Genomic DNA, 19,317 nt, shown 5'->3' on the forward strand with positions numbered 1-19,317 from the left:
CGGCCAATCCTCCGTGGAGCGCCTCCAGTGGGTCCAAAATGCCGCTGCTCAAAAATGGACCGGTACTCGTAAGAGGGAGCGCATCGCTCCCTTCGCTGGATCATTTTGGAGTTCTTTAGAAGATCCTGTGATTTGTTTCCAAATCTTGAAATGGCCTTGTCCCCACCTGACCCCTCGAAGCTCCCTGCCCGGTGCCTCAGCCAGGCGCTATTCGAGGTACCGCAAACTAAGTGGAGCTTCAGAGGAGACGGAGGCTTTTACGTTGCCATTTCAGCCCATAGCACTTGAGCTCTCTTTTCTTCACTTAAATCCTCAAACCGGTGATTAACATTTCATATGCGTTTCTATGACGGATGGGGGGGGGGGGGGGGCGGGGGTACCAGTACCAACATTTGGCTCATCCTGCATACACTGAGAAACAAGAGGTGAGTTCAGGGTTGAAACCTCATAATTATTACTAACAAGTAAGACTTGTTTATTTAAAATATACGTTTCTTTTTCATTTACATTTAAAAATGTAAACTTAAGAAAAAAGTGAATGTGGGGGGGGGGGAAATAAATACTCTTATTTTGACATATCTGTAAGTCGGGACCGGAAGTGAGCCTTCGCTTCTCACAGTTGTCTTGACGAAAATGTCTGGTCGAGCGAGCAGCTGTCAAACCGAAAGGGGCGTGGAGAGAAAGAGAGAAAGAAAGCCCTTCCGTGCTCGCTTCGGCGTTTCCCCATTAAACCTCGGCCTCGCCTCTTTCTCCGGTGCCGGACGACTTGATTTTTGTTTGTTTGGTTGTTTGTATTTGTGGGTACTGGGCGGACCTGTTGTGGTTTATCCCCCCCTCCCCCTTCCCCTCGCCGGCTGACAGACAACATTTGACCGGCGGAAGAAGAAGGAGAAGCGGGAAACATGGCCACGACGACCTGTACGAGATTCACGGACGAGTATCAGCTGTACGAGGAGCTTGGCAAGTGAGTCGAACCGGACACAGCCTTCGGAGCCCGGCGACCGTCGCGTCCCACGCGCCGCCGCGTCGCGGGGGCTGGCCGGGGACGACGGTCGCCGAGCTCCGGGGCCGCGCGGCCAGTCTCGGCTTGTGCGCGCGTGTGGCGACGTGCGCGCGCACGCATGTTCGCCAAGTGAATGACGGTTTGGAAAAATGTCAACAATGGAGCAGTGTGGCGGCACGAAATACTGTGGGACGACTGCTCCTCGTTTAAGTCCCTCACCACAAGTTGCGAGGAAAACGATGCTTCTCTTTCTACGTGTCCCAATTGATTTTCAAATATCTTTTTCACCTCGCGCATTCGACTATTTTCCTAGAAATGATTTTCCCCCCTCAAAAGTATCGTATCGTTTCACGGAAAATATTTGACCTTTCTCAAAAAGATGTTCTAGCATATCGATGATGTTTTTATCACCTTTTCAGAGAAAAGATGACTTTTCTGGGCAGCGTAACGCTTTATCCCCGACAAATATGCGATTTCTCATCGAAAATGTGATGCCTTTTATAGAAATGTTTTTTCTTTTATAAAACTTTTTTTTTTAAATTGACAGTATAAGACTTTTTTTCACTTGAAAATAGATTCCTTTTCATTGAAAATATTCAACTCTTCGAAAGAATATCCAATGTAACAGTTTTTTTTTCTGAGAAATTTGGACTTCTCTGAAATCCTGGAAATAGTATCTTTTTGCCAATAAATAGAGTGCATCATGTTTTAGAGTTGGTTTGTTTGTTTTCAGGGGCGCCTTCTCGGTGGTGCGTCGATGCGTGAAGCTGTGCACGGGGCAGGAGTACGCCGCCAAAATCATCAACACCAAAAAGTTATCTGCCAGAGGTAACAACTTGCCGTCAGCTTTTCGATCTTGGCCGTGACGCTTTGGGCAGGTTTTGTCGCGCTGAGGCCATTTTAGCTTCCCGGAGTTCGTCCAGATTTTTGTTTGTTTGTTTTTTTTTGGGGGGGGGGGGTAGGGTTACGGATTTTGAAGTTGGATTTGTTTGTGCAACAATGGTCCAAGATGAGGGGCAAGGTGACGAATACTGTCTGGAATTAGGAAAGTGGTTCCGTGCCGTAGTGGTGGAGGTGAGGGCGAAGCCAGCCAAAGCACCGCTGACCTTTTGTGCCTGGGAGGGGAGGACCGGGGGGCCTCTTGGGATTCTCCTCTTTTTTTTACCCGCCTTGGAACTTTCCTTTCCTACCCGAGGCGAGCCAATTGAGCCGGAAAAGTACTCGGTGATCGGGACGGTTTGAGTGGTTCAAAGGCGTGGCAGCGGCGCCCGGATGCAAGCTTTCGGCGTACTTTGGCATCGGTTGCTCCCGACCAACCTCCAGACTCGGTTCAGCAATACTCGCCGTCGGTTTCACGGGCGCCGCCGCCTTGAAAGTGGCCCGATGTCGCTCCCACGTTGGCCCCGCGATGCCAAAATTGGAACTCGACCTTGATTCTGACCTCGATTTCGTGTGACAGATCGGCCTTCTCCCGACTTGTTGACACCGAGCTTCCCTTAAGCTGACAAAATGCTCTCCGTTTTTTTCTATTTTCCGATGAAAACTTTTCGTTTCGAGGACATTTAAGGCGGAAGTCAATTTGTATGATTTATACATTGCTGATTCTTATGAGTTATATCTGATTGTTCTCCTAAAACTGTACATGCACATTCACACACCTTTCTGTTGGAAGCATGGCACTCCTTCTTTTCCGTCGATGTAGAACGTATGCCGCCGACGTACGTTTCTCTACTTTCTTCCCTCGTTTGAATAAGCACGCTGCTTCTGGATTCTGCTCAATTAGTGACCCAATTTTGTCCTCCATTTTGTGTCAATGTTATCATTTCACGTAGGTACGCGCGTGTGTGTCCAGAGAGAGAGAGTGAGCGCAAGCCAATTTGACTTGGGTGTATCGAGACCAAGTACGTCTCAGCAAGCGCCTTTGCTCCTTTTGGACGATTGCGTTCCGCGTCACGTGTTTTGTCTCGCTTGTCAAGCGAGCGCGATGTTGCGATGCCCCATGTGAGCGATCCGGTGTGATTAGTCAATAGCGGCTCCCGTCGAGTGCATTTTTCCAGCTGCCAATAAAGGGCCTTCGCCAATGTGAGCCAAATCGACTGGGGGGGGGGGGGCTTGGGCTCTCTTCATGCTCAAACGTCCTGAATCCTGGGCAGGGGGCGTCCCCGTTCATCTTTGGGCGGTGGGGTGGCAAGGCTGGTGTCATATCACCCCCCCTCCCCACTGTCATCGCAGCGAGCGTCTTTTCATGAGATTAAATCCATCCCCGCTGATCCGGCCGCTGTTAGCGGGAGGCTAACTGCTAATCCCCTGCGATTGGCTCCTTGAGTCTCGGCGTGAAGTCGCGCCGGCGGTCTTTAGCTTTGACATCAATCTCCGATGAACTCATCGGTCAAAGGAGACGCGCTCGCCGCCATTGATGGAACATGGCTTCGTGCTCGTGCTCCATCCAGGGAAATTCAGAATTTTCATGGTTTTCAAATTGGCTGCAGAGCATTTCAGCGGGAGAGTGTTTGTTTTTTTCTCCCATCATGTGAACTCTACCGTTTCGAGCGCTGGTCGAAATACGTCCAAAAAACAAAAAACAAAACCCCGCACACAAAACGGGCACGTCGCCCTACTTTGAAGTCCCATTTTCTTCTTGGGCTCGCATCGCAGCAAAAGCCAAATGCGCAATGTGGAAAATGGGTCGTAAAGAGGCGGGGCTCGTATTTGATGGACAGCCGCGGCGGGAGGCCGAGGCTCAGCGTTCCGTTCAAGCGGTGTGGCGGATTCGCGTTGGCCTGATTCCGAGGCGTTTTCTTTGATTTTCTTCTCTTTTTCTGCCGCGTCGTGCCGTCGTCCGTCAGATCACCAGAAGCTGGAACGAGAGGCTCGCATCTGCCGCCTGCTCAAACACGCCAACATCGGTGAGGACGCGCGCGCGAAGCGCGCCAGCGGGCAAAACGGCCGTCGGCGCCGCTCACGGGCGTCGCGTGTGTTTTGTGTGCCGCCGCAGTTCGTCTTCACGACAGCATCTCCGAGGAGGCCTTCCACTATCTGCTCTTTGACTTGTAAGTCTTCCGGCAAGCCGCGCGAGCGTCGGCGTCTTCTCTCTCGTTTGGCATCCGTTGCATCTTCGCCGCTAGCTCTCGTTGCTTCCCCACGTGGCCCGCTCCCGTTTCCTCTGCGCTTCTTCTCATTTCATCCGCGCTAGTTTCTGCCTCTCCTCCTCATGTCCTCGCCGCCGTCCTCTGCTCCCCCCCCCCCCCCCCGTTCCCCTCCGAAACAATTCCACAAATCTTTTGCGCGGGCGCTCCCACGCCATCCGCATCCATCTCTGTGTGAAGGCCGTCTCGTTTCCATGGTTACCGTGTAGGTCGGGGACGAAGATGGTGTATACGTGAATGGGTGTATTGAAATGCGTGTCGCTCCGCAGGGTGACCGGAGGTGAATTATTTGAGGACATCGTCGCCCGAGAGTACTACAGTGAGGCCGACGCCAGGTAGGGAGGATGCTCTCGATGCCCTCGACTTCGGTGTTGACGGCGAACGTCGCCTGCCAAGCGAGAAACGGCTCCCCGGGCCTCTTTTCGGAACGGTTCCAAAGTGCTCCTTGCGCTAACACCCCCATAGGGTGGCTCATTCCTTATCTCGTGGCTCCACTCTACTTCTTTTCTATGAGTCAGGAGGTGGTCCCCCCCCCCCCCCCCCAAAAAAAAGGAATTCTCCAATCTGGAACTCTGCGTATTGTCGTCTGCTAAGTTAAAGTTAAATGGTGGCGACGAGAGGGAAGGCGCACCGTTGGTTGGTGCGCACGGGACTCATTAAAGCCCACTTAGCGCTGCAGAGTCCGCTCCATTGGGTCGAATGAAGACGGAGCGCTCTTTCCACTTAACGTCTTTGTTTTATTGAGGTTGGCCTCGCGCCGCAAGCAGGACGCCAACGGCCGAAAACACTCCCGTCCCAAAACGCGACCGTCCGGAAGCGCGAGCGCCAAACTTTTGAAAATGGCGTCATCTCAAAACGCAGACGGCGATGTCGAAAACGCAAACGGTAGAAAAGAAACGGCCCCGCGTGAAAACATTTGAAAGCTCCGCTAGCCGGTCGTCATTTGAGCTTTTCGATCAAATGTCATCTTTTGATGTCGGGCATCGAGGCCGCTTCCCCCGGGCGCCTGCCGCCCGCTTCCCCTTGGAGAGCGGCGGGAAGTGGGACTTTCATTAGTGCTGCTAATTAGTCTGAATTGCACTCCCGCAACTCTTCTCCATCACCGCGTGTCACCGTCACTCGCTGCTTGATGCTTGACACACTTCAATCTGTGCTAGAAGGGGTTGTTCTTTTTTTTTAGTGTGTGTGTGTGTGTGTGTGTGCGCGCGCGCGCGTGTTTTGCATGCAGCCACTGCATCCAGCAGATCCTGGAAGCCGTGCTTCACTGCCATCAAATGGGCGTCGTGCACCGAGACCTGAAGGTGAGTAAGGCGCAGTCTGGTTTTAGTTTCTGGTTTGTACTTTTGTCCACTGGAATATGTCGACCGGGGCTGAGCAGACGCAGCTCCGGTTACGGAATGTTCATCGCTTGAAGAGGCTGGGGGGAAAGGGGGGGGGGGCGTTTTATCATCCGAAAAATACGGCTAATCACTCACGGATTTGAATGTATTGGAAGGATCGCACGCTTCTCCGCTCGTAATCATTCAATCATTGAATTTGTGTTTTTTCGATGAGCGCGCAACAAGAGATAAAAGAGTTCACGTGTGCATTGACGCCTCGTTTAGTCGTTAAAACATTTTGTTCATTTTGCTCAACGGCGTCAATTCTAGCGCGAAGGGACGTCAAGAGACTTTGGACTCCATTCCAAAAGCGGGCCACCCCCAAAGGGAGCCCCCGCGGCCCCATTTGTGCCAAAATAATCGTCAACTCTCGACATCCCTTGCGGCCGAGGACAATGAGAGGCGCCGCGGCGAGAAACCCGGCCGGCCCCGTCCGGGCGTTTGGTGTCCGGAAAGGGGCGGCCATCTTTTGTGTTTTGTGTCTGCTGCGCCGCATGTGGACCCCCCCCCCCCCAGCCGGAAAACCTGCTCCTGGCCAGCAAATGCAAGAACGCGGCGGTGAAGCTGGCCGACTTCGGCCTGGCCATCGAGGTGCAGGGCGACCAGCAGGCCTGGTTCGGTGGGTAGACGACCCGACGGGCAAATCCGAAGACCGAGAGCGCCGCTCGCTCGCGGCATCGGGACGCCTTTCTCCCGAGATGAAAATCGTCGACACCCCGTCGAGTCGCGCGCGGCTTTCACGCTCTTCCGCGCAGGCTTCGCCGGCACGCCGGGCTACCTGTCCCCCGAGGTCCTGAGGAAGGATCCCTACGGCAAGGCGGTGGACATCTGGGCCTGCGGTGAGCGCTCTCGGCGCCGGCGCCTTCTTGGCGCGGCCGCCGGTCTTCTGACCGGCGCCTGCGTTTGTGCCAGGGGTGATCCTGTACATCCTGCTGGTGGGCTACCCTCCTTTCTGGGACGAGGACCAGCACAAGCTGTACCAGCAGATCAAGGCCGGGGCCTACGACGTGAGCGTCTTCTCCTCTCCTTTGCGCTCTGAGCGTTTCGCTTCCCGGCGCCAGAAAGGCCGCCGTCGCCGCGCGACTTGATCGGGAGGGAAGCAAAGACGACGACGGGGGTGGGGGGGGGGGGCGAGGAAAGGACGATCGGCGCGGGGAAGTCAACGGGCACGTCGGCGCGCAGTGAGCTTGTCGCGGAGAAACCGAAAGGTCGCTCGGTGGGAAAGTGCGGACGGAGCCGCCGTCGCGTAACGCGGCGCTCTCACGCACCTTTTAGGAGGCGCGAGCCTTTTTGGTTTCGGCGTAATTCGTCGACTCGTAACCTCGAGTGGGACGCGTGACTCGACCTCGTGTGAAGTCGGTCCAAAAAAAAAAAAACCCAAGCGGACGTCAACCGCTTCTTATCGTCTCTCGGTTCTCACCCGGCATCCTCGGCGTTGCACACCGGCGCGCTTCCTGTGAGTCTTTTTTTTTAGTTCCCGTCCCCAGAGTGGGACACGGTGACCCCGGAAGCCAAAAACCTGATCAATCAGATGCTGACCATCAACCCGGCCAAGAGGATCACGGCCCAGGAGGCCCTCAAGCACCCGTGGGTCTGCGTGAGTGTCCCGCCTTTGCCCGGACGCGTCCCGCCCCCGCCGCCGCTGCAAATTGTGCTCTTGTGTTGTCGTAGCAACGCTCCACGGTGGCTTCCGTGATGCACAGGCAGGAGACGGTGGAGTGCCTGAAGAAGTTCAACGCCAGGAGGAAGCTCAAGGTCGCTCCGCGCGCCTCGCCGCCGTCTTTTCCGTCTTCATCCGGCTTCTGGGGATGGCTTTTACGTGATCGCGTTTGATGAGCTGTGGCATCAGCGCCTTTTCGAGTTTTTTTACAAGTCATTAGTTTTAGCCCCCCCGCCCCCTTAAATGGAATATCTGTGTTCATTTTTTTTTTCTTTGCAGTTGTTTTGTTTGTTCCGAGTGGCGCCGCAGGAAAGTCGCGGCACGCGCCCCATGCGTGTTTTTCTTCCCTCTCTCCCTGACCCCGCCTTTGCTTTTGTTTCCCACCCAGGGCGCCATCCTCACCACCATGCTGGTCTCCCGGAATTTCTCCGGTAAGTCTCCTCCTCCTCCTGCGCACGCACGCGCGCGCGCGTCAGGTCGGGTCGGACTCGTTCTCGGAGAGCAGATTAGCCTTTGGCCTAGAGAGGATCCGGTTCCCGTTCGGGAGGCCGATCCCGCCTCGACGGCAAAACGTCGGCATGCCCGCACGTGCGGAATCGTGAGCGAATATGACGTCGACCGCGACTTTTCCGCTTGACTTTGGCAGCTTAGCCGCAATGCCGTTGCGCGGACGTCGGGCATCGGCCGATGCATTCGGGCCGTATTTTCAAGGTACGCTCGGCTCCGCTTGAGCGCACGGCCGGCAAGCCGGCAAAAAAAAAAAAATCAAAGCGTAGGAAAAGCAAAGCCATATTTGCCAGAGGAAATCACCTCACTTGCCCTCACATTGAGCGGCCGGCGGGAAGAAAGTTGGCGCTTGCGCTTGCGCTTGCGCTTGCGCGGCTGTCTCGCTCTGACACCTTTGTAGTTTGGCGCGTCACTCCGGCGCGGCGGCCCGCTCGGCGCTCGGACGTTGGAGGGTCTTGGCGCCGCGCTCATTTCCTTTTCGTCCCCCCCGCCCCCTGCGTGGGTGCGGACAGTGGGCGGCAGGCAGTCCGCCGCTCCGGCCTCCGCGCCTGGGGTCACGGCGGGTAGCGCCGCAACGGGGCTGGTGGAACAAGGTAGCGCACGGCGGCACGACCCGCGCGCATGCCGCCTCCTTGACCCCCCCCCCCCCCCCCCCCCTTCCGCTTTCCTCTCCACCCCCGCTCTGTCTCAGCTTGGAAGCCCCTTGCATATTCAAACTCAGACATGCACCCTAGAAGAAAAAGTTGCCCCTCGCCCACCCTCGCCTCCACATTTCCAAAGTCCAGTCGCGAGCTGGACGACGGCCGGCCGGACGACCCCCCCCCCCCCCCCCCGGAATGTTTTCCTCGCGTCGGGATCGGAGGGCCTTTGCCTGTCGGCTGAGCGTCTCCGCCTTGTGTTTGTTCTCGCAGCGGCCAAGACTCTGCTCAACAAGAAGGCCGACGTGAAGGTAAGCGCTCTCCGCCGCCGTCGTCGACGGCGTGACCGCAAATGTCCCCCGAAAAATGTTGACAACGGCCTCGACGGATCGCTTCAACGCACGCGCCTTGGCGAGTCCAAGAAAGAAGACCCCCCCCCTCCAAAATACCGCTCCTTCGTTTTTGAGTGGGGGGAGTGTTACGTTTTTGCCATGAGAATAAATGAAAGGACATTTTCCTTCACCTTCGGGGGGAAGTAAATCATCCGCTTTTCCGTTGTTTTGATTTCCAAGTGTGAGACGGATTGGAAAAAAAAACCCCAACCCAACCAGCGGTGCTATGCGAGTTTTTTCAGAATGGATCCAAGGTGTACACCCCAAGGCACCACTGTAAAAAATAAAGACATCGAGCCGGGGCCGCAATTTTACTCGTTGTTTGATTTCTTAATCCGACTGAAAACAAATTCCACAGATCCCTTCATTGACAAGCGGGACGTGACTGCAAATTTTCAAATGGCGGGAAATGCGGCAACCTAAATCGCTCGCGCTTCGGTGACTCGTTGGGGTGTGTCGGCAGCCTCCGGCGCTAAATGTTTTCCCGAGTCAAAGAAGGCCTTGACCAAAAACCGCAAGCCGCCAGAAAGATCACCGAGCCTTCGAGATTGCCGTTTGCGACCCCCCCCCCCCCCCCCCCGCCGGCCCAAAGTCCTCTCACCGAGACCTCCAGCCCCCCCCCCCCCCTTCCCGTGTGCGTGCGTGTGTCAAATGCCGGGAATAGCTGCCGGTTGTGGACCCTGGAAACTCGGATGCCCAAAATAGATGCCACGGTCGCCTAGCAACAGGCTCCCGTCCTTCCGTTTCGTTTCGTTTCCTTGCGTCGTCGTTCCCAACTTGCAGCATGAATGTTTCATGCAACTTTGGTTTCCCTTCATGACTTCAGCACTTAAGCTTTCATTTGGCATTGACACGTCAAGGGGGGGGAGGGGGTTAATTGTTGTTGTTTTTTTTCCCCTCTCCCAGATGGGTGAGGCTTCATTCTGTCTCTCAAAGTGCTTTTTTTTTTTGTTCTGGCTGCCATTTCATGGGTTACTTTCTATTTCCATCCCTCCCCTGCCTTTTCCTCATCCATCGGTCCCCCAAATTTTAACCTTCCTTCCATCCATCCATCCGTCCGCCGTTTGGCCCGAGGACAGAAACGCAAGTCCAGCTCAACTGTGCAGTATATGGTGAGCATGCTGTTTGGGCTCCTTTTTTTGTCCCCCCCCTCCATCTTTGCTTTCATTGTCTCCTTCACAAGTCATCCCTAAAAGAAAAGCCGCCCTCCCTCGCAGTCTAGGCAGAGGAATGTCCAAGCAGTCTCCACGTAATTAAAAAAATAACCACGACACGAAAAGCAGAACGGAGGCCTGAAAGCAGAGGGGCCAACTTGCCGTTTGTTGTCGGGCACGGCCGGTTTGGCGTCGCCCATCTGGGAGTCCGTCGGCTCAGCCGTTATCGAGCGGACGCTTTTCTTTTTGAAAGCGACTTTTCATGGCGGCGTTCCCCAGGCCGCGCGTTGCGATCACCTCCAATTCTTCCGTTTGGGGAGCTTTCGTGCGGCTAGAGGCCCTCGAGGCGGGAATTAAACCGCGCCGCTCGGGCCGCGTCGGCACCCCGACGTGACCTCTGTGACCGCGAAGGCGATTTTTTTTTGGCGCCACCTCGCTCTCCTTTTGCCGCCGCTTTCTTTCCTGCCGTCTCTTTGCCGCTCGGCCGCCGCCGTTGCTTTCTTCTCCCACCTCGGAAATCAAACACGTGTGCTCAAAGCGGCGCGGTGCTCGGAAGACGCCGCCGGCCGCGCGCGTCAAGTGGGCCACCTTGCGCTGGGCAAGTTAACTCGGAGTTGTGCGGCACGGTGCCTTTTGGGCTTTCTCTTCAGCTTCGCGGCTCTCCGTGTCTGCACTCTCCCGCCCTCAGGTGGCCTTACCTTGCGGCGCGCCACTGAAGGAGGAGCATCGAGTCCATTTTGCAAAGTGTTCACTTACAGCGCATTTGGCACGCCGGCACGCCTCGCTTGCTAACTTTGCTCCCTCTGCTCTCCTTGCACAGCCTCAAACAAACAGCATAGTCACCAGCCCCAAAGGAAACATCCCTTCACCTGCTCTGGTATTTACCCTCGTAACCAACATCTCCTCTTGGACACCCCCCGCCCCCCTCCCCACTCCCCCATGCCTTTGCCTTTCAATGTGTGTGTGTGTGTGTGTGTGTTGAGTTTTCCCCCTTCTGTCTGTCTGCTTCTATTCCTTTTGTACTTTAGGTACTGGCAAAGGCGCGCAGCAGCGGGTGCGGGCGGCCGCGGGTTGTGGCAGACCCGCGTTTGGCTTTTGGGGGTCAAAATCTTGCCTGAAAGTCCAACGCTAACTGGCTGGAACAAATGCCGGACGCGCAATGCTCGCAAAGGTGCAAAAGCAAAGTGCCTGTTGATGGCTAGTCTGGGGGAAGAGATCCCAGGGAAGTTTTTCCCCGGTTGGGGGTGGGTGCGGGGGGGACCCCCGAACGGAATGGAGCAGCGGGCTCAAGTTCCCCCCGGCCTCGGCCTCCTCGCTTGTGACGTCGGCAGTCACGTGAGCCCTCGCGGCTTCCCGCAAACTCCACTGGGCGGCCTCTTTTTTTGCGCCGGTAGCCCGGCCGGGTCCGCATCCTTTCTGAAAAGCCCCCTCCTAAAAATAGCTTCATCCCAGTGTGTGCGTGCGTGCGTGTGGACGCGTTTCCGCCGATCACTTGGATGGATTCTCCTTCTTTCCACTAACATCCTTTTCTGTTTCTCTTCTACTTCCTGGTTGTCATTGTTTTGCTCCACCCCTTTTTTTCCGCCCTTCTCACATCTCCCATTTTCTTCTGTCTCCCCCCCCCCCCATCTTGCTCCTCGGCTCTCTCTCACCCCCTTCCAGGAGCCTCAGACCACCGTCATCCATAACCCGGCGGACGGGACGAAGGTAGGGCCCGCCCCCCCCCGCCCCCCTTCCCCTTAGCTTCCTTCTGCTCCTCCCTTTCCATCCTTACATTGATCTGTGACCTGCGCTCGGCTCATTTATGCCCGTGCCATGAAATCGATGCGATCGTCTGTCGGCCACGCCCGCTTTTCCATCTGTCCGGCCGCGGTTCCTTTGCGCGACCGCCCTGAGTTTGCGTCTGCCGCGCCGACTTCTTCCCCGGCGACGGCACTTGTCGTCGAGCCGAGTCGGCGTAGATGAAGACGCGAAGCCGACGGCGCGTGAACGCTTCCGTCCTAAAAGTCGGCCGCGCGCGCGCGCGCGTGATCCGCAGGAATCGTCGGACAGCAGCAACACCACCGTGGAAGATGAAGATGTCAAAGGTGAGCCCACCCACGCGCGCTCACATTCATTTTCACACCCCAACACACACTTGTACAATCGCCACTTCCTGCCCGGTAGCCGCTCCACTTTGTTGCTTTGTCTTCTTGAACGGCGTCGCCTTGACTTTGCAGCCCGCAAGCAGGAAATCATCAAGCTGACCGAGCAGCTGATCGAGGCCATCAACAACGGCGACTTCGATGCTTACGCGTGAGTCGGCCCCCGCCCGCGCCGACCACGCGGGCGCGCTCGGGAACCTCACGCCGCTCTCTGCTTTCCTCTCCCCGAGCAGCAAGATCTGCGACCCGGCCTTGACGTCCTTCGAACCCGAGGCGCTGGGCAACCTGGTGGAAGGCGTGGACTTCCACCGCTTCTACTTCGACAACCGTAAGCCTCGCCGTCCGCGGGTGGCGGAATAAGCGCCGTCAGCCGCGAGACCGCGCGCCCGCTTTCTGGCCGAGATGAAGGCCCGCCATCTGCGAATCGAGGCGGCGGCCGTTCGGGTCCGTCCGATCGCTCCGGAGTTCATCGGTTCGGTGTTGACTTTGACGCTCGGGCCGTCCGTGTCGGTTTCATTTGCTCCTTCGAGCGGCCGATCGGTTTCGTTGACGCTCGGCGGCTCACTTTGCCGGCCTTTTCGTTCGCCGGTTACTTTGTCAGTCGGACGGCAGGCTGCTTGGTGAGACGGGAAGTCTGAGGTTGGCGCTTTATCGATTTGTGGGGGGGGGGGGGGTTCCCCAAACCAGTTTGAGTCAAGCCCCGGCCGGGGGGCCGGATCTGGCCCGCCACGTCGTTTGATGTGGTCCGCGAAAGCAAAGCCAAACATGTCGACTTGCGATGATGCTTGCTCACATCTTGACCCAAATGTCAAATTGTCGCACGTCGTCGAGAGATTTGGGAAGCGTTTTCTTATTAGCGACCCCCCCCCACAACAGTCACTGAAACGACAGTTGAATCATCGCAGAATAATAATGGCTCATCACGGTCCTCCGAGGGAGGCGCTGACGGAAAGAGGGCTTTGTCGGGCAGTTGGACAAAGCGCTCGGCGTCGCTGCTTTGCTGGCGCGATACCGAGTCCCCCGTCCCCCCCGGAGGGCCGTTTTTACAATTGTTTTTGTTTTGTCGGAGGAGCGTTTCGGGTTGTGACGGTTGCCATCCCGCTTGTCGTCCGTCCAGTGCTGTCCAAAAACCGCAAGCCCATCCACACCACCATCCTGAACCCTCACGTGCACCTGATCGGCGAAGACGCCGCCTGCGTGGCCTACATCCGCCTCACGCAGTTTGTGGACGGGCAGGGCCGGCCGCGGTCCAGCCAGTCCGAGGAGACGCGGGTGTGGCACCGCCGCGACGGCAGGTGGCAGAACATCCACTTCCACTGCTCGGGAGCTCCCGCCGCACCGCCGCAGTAGTCGGGTACGCGTCGCGTCCGCGTGCCGCCGGCTCGAGAGCGTCGCCCGCCCCCGCCGAGGCCCCGACTCCGGTCAGCTCATCAGCTCGGAGTTACGTCGTCGGTCAGTCCGCCGGTCAGACGGCGCTGCGGCTCGCCGGCTCCTTCGTCGCCCTCTCGCGAGACGGCGATCGCTCGGTCAAGTCTTCCCGCCGACGGTCGGGGCCCAAAATCAAAAGGCCGCTCTCCGTCAGCCTCCCGGAACCAGCCGGTGGCTCCCGAGCCGACAACGAGCAAAACGCCAAACAAACGGATGACTTTGGGGCCTCGGCGGAGGTCGTGCGCTTCAGCCCGTTCGCTTCGCCGTGCCGCTGCTTTTGGGACAACGGGATTGTGTTTTGTTTTCGGCAGGTGTGGCGGGAAGGGGAGGATCCGCTCCATCGGGCGGGAGGGAGGGAGGCGCCGGTCCAAAGTTCAACAGGAACTCCCTCACACACACACACACGCACACGCACACCCTTGTGAAGCCTGACTTGTGTCACTGCACTGGAAACACCATGTAAAGTTTCAAGTCCTTCTTGGAAGACTTTGGATTCCGTATTTGTATACAGTATGTGCTTTGTATCATGAAAGTGAGCCACGCCGGTGGTTTCTAGTTGGAGAAGTCGTCTCCTTTTGATTTCGGGACGCATGCAAAAGTCTGGCTGTTCAGCGGACATGGTTATGCCGTGGCTTTTTCTTTCCCCTGCCGTGTGATGCTCGCGGCGCCGCCCGTCACGTCACGTCTTTGGCGGCTTGCGATTGCAATCTTGCTATTTTAATGTCTACAAAAACTGTCAGGCCGGTGTCTCCCCATTCAAAATTTGCAATATTGAACGTGGAGTCGTCTGCTGACCCCCCCCCCCCCATAAATAAATGAATGCCACATCGGAGCGTAAATATGGATATATAAGTGAAACGCTGCTTTTGTTTGCGGCTTTTGACAGTTTTCATTTGAGCGCAAATGAAACGACTCTGCTCGGAAACGCTCGAGAAAATCGCTTTTTCAAGCTGTTTGTTTTGCGGCAAAACTTCGGAACCCGATGATGCCCCGCCCCCATAAAAAAAACCCCGAAACTAGCAGCATTTGCAGTCCAAGCGTGATGTTCTTTCTTTCTCAGCGTGTTCACGACATATGACTCACGTTGGGAATCGGTCCCTCCTTTTCCCGACTAACATTTTTATTGGTCACAAAACATGCGCTACATCCAGAGAGAAATACATCGATCACTCTTCACCTTCTCCTTCATCACTCTATAGAGACCCTTCGTGAACTAGATATTGTTTTGCTTCGATTTTTGTTGTTGTTGGGTGGAAGAAAATGTGAACCGGACTCCATTTGGGCCTGTTACTGATGATCTCAGTGCCACCGACCTTTTTGGCTCATCCGCATGGATTTTCTCCGCGTTTTAAGCGCTTATGGTATAGAAATATAGAAAGCGATTTTTGTCGCCAGATGAAGTCAAAAATGAGGATTTTGTACAAAAGGATGACACGCACGCTCAGTCGCCAGTCAAGCCACAAGCTCCCCTCTTGACCACTGAGTGGTGGCGCCTTCGCTTGCCATTGATCACCCCCCCCCCCCCGTTGTTTTTTTTTTCTACCTTGCAGCTTGTCTCGCCCCCCCCCCCCCCCCCGTTTGAATTCTGTACGATACGACCGTGCTACTTTTCTGCCGTTGCTTGGACAACTTGTGCTTCAATAAAACGGCGAGCTTGGACAAGAGAAAAGTGGCGAACGCTCTTTCAATTGTAATATATTGTCTTGTTCATTTGTCATCACATTCCCCTACGCTCGCTCGATTGTATAATGCGCGCGGGGGCATCCGTCTCACCCGTCGCGTCATCAATGAAATCGGATTGAGTAACGGACGACGACGCGTTTGCGTGACAATTTGGTGATTGCGGCCCATTTACAGTCAAAACGTATCCCAAAATAAATTCCGAATCCAATCCACCTTTTCCAATGGCGGAACAGAAGAGGGGGGCGGGGAGGGTCGATTTCCTCAAAAGGACGACGATTTGACCGATTGTTCCAAGGGAAAATAGGAATTGATCGGAGCCAACTCGGAACGCGCCGGCACTCGATCCAGAACGGATCCCGCCTCTCCGACGGAACTTGCGGTCGGCGGACGAACCGGCCGCAACTTGACGTCGGAGCGGGAGAAATTGTCACGGCGGTTGGACGAGCCTCTCGCTGGCCTCCCACAGCTTCTTGGCCACGCCGGGGTCGCGGGCGAAGGGTCGCAGGGAGGCGGGCCGGCAGTCCGCGAAGTAGCCGCCCCCCCGAAGGGCCGCCTCGTCCGACACGGCGCAGTAGACCACCGTCTGAGCGCCCGCCTCGCAGGACGCGGAAAACATCCACGTGAGGGCCCGCGCGGCGGCTCGGAACACCAACGAATAGTGGCGCGTCCACTCGCTCCGCACCAAGCCTGGGCACGCGGGCGGGAGAGCCGTTAGCGTGCGCGTTAGCGCAGTTGCCGAGCGTATGAGCGCGGCGGGCAAAAGAATTTGAAAATCATCCCCCCCAGAGAGAGGCGCCCCCGCGTCTCACCGGGGTGCACGGCGAAGGAGGTGACGCCCTTCCCTCGCGCCAGGCGGCCCAGCTCGTGGCTGAAGTAGACGTTGGCCAGCTTGCTGCGGCAGTAGGTGAAGAAGGGCAGCAGGTTGTAGTTGAGGTCCCGCAAGTCCAGCTTCTGGTACTTGTAGCCGGAGCAGGTGAGCGTGAGCACGCGGCTGGGGGCGCACTCCTTCAGGCGGCCCAGCAGCAGGTTGGTGAGCAGGAAGTGGCCCAGGTGGTTGACGCCCAAGCACATGCTGAAACCGTCCTCCGTCCAGTCCAGGACGCCGGGCACGGCTGGGGAAGAGGAAGAGGAAGACAAGACTGAGGTGCGGCCGCCATTTTAGAAAAAGCTCGCCACCGTCACCGTCGAGAGGCGGGCGCCTTCGCTTTCTGCTTCTTTGCGGGTCATGTGTCTCGCGTCAATGGCAAGCGTGCTCGATTGAACACTGGCTTCCCCCCGCCTTCTAAAAGGCTCCGGGTGCCTTCTCAGCGCTCGTTCCGGCGAGCACCGAGAAGCGGACGCCGCTGCCTTGAGATCAGCCGATGGAGAATATTCCATCGACTTGCGTCGCAAAGGCTCGATGTGGCCGAGGAAGGTCCGGTTGGGGATTTTGCCTTCAAAAAGTCCGGCGGCCCTTCGTCACAAGGTGGGCGCTCCCGGGCCACGGACCCACCTGCGTTATTGATCAGGACGTCAAGCCTCTCCTCCCGCCGCAGGAAGCTCTCGCAGAAGCGGCGCACCGAGCGCAGGCTGGCCAGGTCCAGCTCCATGCCCACCACCGCCAGGCTGCGGCTGCGCCATTTGATCTCCCGCACCGCTTTCTCCGCCTTGTCGGCGTCCCGGCAGGCGACGACCACGCGGGCGCCCCTGGCGGCCAACGCGACGGCCGTCTCCTTGCCGACGCCCGAACCGGCCCCTGCCCAAGACACAACAGAAGCGGGACGGCGGTTCCGCAGGGGCCGATTGAGGCCATCCGGGTTGAAAAACTTTGCCCCCCCACCAGCCCCATATCTTTGATGAAGGTCTTCTAAACAAATCATTCTGTATTCATCTTCTTTAGGATTTTTAGAAGCCGAATCGTTGCTTGTGTGAAGCACGTTAAGTGGCCTTGTATATGAAATCCGCTCTCGAAATAAAATCGCCTCGCCTTGATATAGCAAAAACAAAAAAAGTAGACAGCTCTGCCCCTAATTTTGGTCTTGTAATTATCTTTATTGCTAATAAAGATAATTCCAAGATAAAAAATGGAATGCGCCCCACTTGACCATTTTTATGACCCCCGCTTAAAACAAATCCGTATGCTGTATTGACGAAGCAAAAGTGATAGAATTTTTTTATGTGTGGTGATATTTTGAAACATTTCATAATGTGTGTCTATAGATATATAGATACACACACACACAGACGTTTAAGAGACTTGCAAAACGCATGACTCAAACAAATAGGTGCGCCGACTGTAAAAAAAACAACCAAAAAAAGCCTACATTATAGCAGTAAATTGACAGAGCCGGAAGTGGCCCAATTTACCAGTAATAAGAACCGTTTTTCCGTCCAGTCGTTTGACGTCGGTGCAGTAGCGTCTCTTTTTCATCCATTTCAAGAAAAAAAAGACGGCCAAAGAAGCGACTACCGTGGAAAGAAGGTACATTTGGACACCAATGACATGAAATCAAAGGAGCCAAATACGTGGGCTAGCCTGTTAGCTCGCTAGCTCGCATTAAAAAATCCTTCTTATTCTTCCGCTGTGTGGCCATTCAGCTATGAATTTGCCAGATGTAATATCGCATTCATTCAACTGCTCCAAATATTTTTGATTGCTATTTTTTTATTCTTTCTCAACGGACGTCGACTGATGAAGCGTAGCTGAAAGTGCGCATGCGTCGAGGATGTGCGCAATGCATCACGGGAGGAAGCACGGATCCAATCATGACTCAGTCTTTTTTTTTTTCCTGGGGTGGCGTGACTGTCACGTTTACGGTACAGCTCGAACGCAAACCTTCTGTTACTTACGCTACAGTTTTCCTTCAAAATATAAATTCAAGAATTCTAGATTTGACAGTAAAGTGAGGGTTTTATGTCGGTTAAAAAAATGAAACAAAGGAACGACAAATGACGACCAAAACATGACGCAGCATTTCTCGTGGCCAGTCGGAGAGCAACAGAACTTCATGAAATCTAAGAAGCAACGTTGTGCCTTTCACTCATATCGGGCCGATGAAATATCTCGTTTTCACTCTAAACCCTGTAGAATTCAATTCAATCACGTTTTTCTCGGACAATTTAGATTTTTATTTATTTATTTTCCCATTAAAACAATCTTATGAAAGCGAAGTAAATGTTTTTTCCGGGTAGAAAGTCCTGATATTACGAAAATAAATGAGTTCAATCTTTTTTTTTCTGATTGAAATGAGGCAAGGCACTTTTGTTTATGTAATGCATTTCCAAATTGTGAACCGGCAATAAAATGAAGCAAACGCACACGCTCTGACGTCGCCATCCCAAATGTAATTGAGGCTGCCAGCCACTTGAGGACAGCATTCCCACACGGGTTTTTTTCCCCCCCATTTTTAAAAAATCTCTCTCTCTCTCTTCATTGGCCACCTGATTGGCTCCAAAAGTCCATCCATCCATTTTCTGATCAGCTCGAACGTGCTGGAGCCCTTGCCAGCTGTCTTCGGGCAGCGTGGAACGGAGTGACAGTCAATTGAAATGTTGACGGAAGTGACGCAACAGCGCGCCGTATGGCCCCAGCTTCCCGTCGTACGAGGAAGTTGCATTGCTAAGTCGCATCTTCTTGTTTGTTGATGGTCCGCATTCATTTACAATTTTATAAGACTATTTCACTTTGGTTTTCTTATTCTACTGTGCGGCGGGCTAAATTAGTTCCCTGATTCGTTCTGAACCCGCATTGCTTTTTTGTATTGTTATTTAATTGACGTTTTGTCGAGCGAAAGTTTTTACACGTTTCGTTGCTAGAAAGCGCTCGTCTGTTGCGCAGTCGTGTCCCAGACCCGATGCGACTTCGCCGTTGCTCCTGCCGTGCTGTCATGCAGCATTCAAAGAAAAGACACAATCTACCCAAGTGTCTAGTGCAGCGGTGGGCAAACTACGGCCCGCGGGCCGAATCCGGCCCGTTGGTCTTTTTAATCCGGCCCGCCAAAGGTTGGTCCACAATTAAGGTTCGATGTGAATGATTGCATTCGTTTCAATTGGACTTGTAATGACAGGCATTTCACCGCCAGGTGGCGCTTGACTTGAAGTTGCAGAACACGGGGGGGCGGGGCAATCTTTTCGACCACCTCGTACCTCTGTATCGCTCTACTTCTACTGGTCTGATCACAACCCATCTGCAGCGATGCACAGG

The 19,317-nt window shown here is 55.2% G+C and overlaps 2 protein-coding genes across 20 annotated transcripts; one reads left to right on the forward strand and one right to left on the reverse strand.

Annotated features, from left to right (window-relative positions):
* Window positions 1–611: 611 nt before the first annotated feature.
* On the forward strand, window positions 612–15,145 carry LOC147204479 (calcium/calmodulin-dependent protein kinase type II subunit beta). 18 transcript variants are annotated; one of them, XM_086112028.1, is made up of 22 exons: window positions 613–964; window positions 1,737–1,831; window positions 3,850–3,909; window positions 3,999–4,053; window positions 4,419–4,484; window positions 5,378–5,450; window positions 6,045–6,147; window positions 6,284–6,367; window positions 6,441–6,535; window positions 7,003–7,125; window positions 7,200–7,283; window positions 7,577–7,619; window positions 8,208–8,288; window positions 8,607–8,644; window positions 9,805–9,837; window positions 10,700–10,756; window positions 11,542–11,586; window positions 11,918–11,966; window positions 12,099–12,174; window positions 12,257–12,351; window positions 13,141–13,377; window positions 13,763–15,145. In XM_086112028.1, the coding sequence occupies exons 1-21, from the start codon at window positions 903–905 to the stop codon at window positions 13,371–13,373; spliced, it is 1,650 nt and encodes a 549-aa protein (XP_085968154.1). In that variant the 5' UTR covers window positions 613–902; the 3' UTR covers window positions 13,374–13,377; window positions 13,763–15,145. The 18 variants fall into 18 exon arrangements, with proteins under 18 accessions (XP_085968148.1, XP_085968150.1, XP_085968149.1 ...); XM_086112022.1 differs by having other exon boundaries at window positions 612–964; window positions 11,918–12,174; XM_086112034.1 differs by lacking the exon at window positions 10,700–10,756.
* Window positions 15,146–15,235: 90 nt separating this feature from the next.
* Window positions 15,236–17,862, reverse strand: LOC147204480 (retinol dehydrogenase 14). 2 transcript variants are annotated; one of them, XM_086112043.1, is made up of 4 exons: window positions 17,481–17,862; window positions 16,627–16,869; window positions 15,944–16,246; window positions 15,236–15,821 (listed from the first exon to the last, which is right to left on the reverse strand). In XM_086112043.1, the coding sequence occupies exons 1-4, from the start codon at window positions 17,599–17,601 to the stop codon at window positions 15,562–15,564; spliced, it is 927 nt and encodes a 308-aa protein (XP_085968169.1). In that variant the 5' UTR covers window positions 17,602–17,862; the 3' UTR covers window positions 15,236–15,561. The 2 variants fall into 2 exon arrangements, with proteins under 2 accessions (XP_085968169.1, XP_085968168.1); XM_086112042.1 differs by having other exon boundaries at window positions 16,627–17,862.
* Between the last annotated feature and the right edge of the window lie 1,455 nt (window positions 17,863–19,317).

Source organism: Hippocampus guttulatus, chromosome 5, assembly GCF_054856545.1.
Source record: "Hippocampus guttulatus isolate MCC_2025c chromosome 5, RoL_Hgut_1.0, whole genome shotgun sequence".
Taxonomy (NCBI): Eukaryota; Metazoa; Chordata; class Actinopteri; order Syngnathiformes; family Syngnathidae; genus Hippocampus; species Hippocampus guttulatus.

Excerpts from the sequence above, each read along its gene's own strand:
- LOC147204480 (XM_086112042.1), bottom strand. The coding sequence starts at position 16,993 with ATGATTTGTTTAGAAGACCTTCATCAAAGATATGGGGCTGGTGGGGGG. Across the intron at positions 16,247-16,626 it reads CGTCCTGATCAATAACGCAG|CCGTGCCCGGCGTCCTGGAC; the intron begins GTGGGTCCGTGG and ends CCTCTTCCCCAG. Across the intron at positions 15,822-15,943 it reads CTCCTTCGCCGTGCACCCCG|GCTTGGTGCGGAGCGAGTGG; the intron begins GTGAGACGCGGG and ends CCGCGTGCCCAG.
- LOC147204479 (XM_086112022.1), top strand. The coding sequence starts at position 903 with ATGGCCACGACGACCTGTACGAGATTCACGGACGAGTATCAGCTGTAC. Across the intron at positions 6,536-7,002 it reads TCAAGGCCGGGGCCTACGAC|TTCCCGTCCCCAGAGTGGGA; the intron begins GTGAGCGTCTTC and ends CTTTTTTTTTAG. Across the intron at positions 10,757-11,541 it reads ACATCCCTTCACCTGCTCTG|GAGCCTCAGACCACCGTCAT; the intron begins GTATTTACCCTC and ends ACCCCCTTCCAG.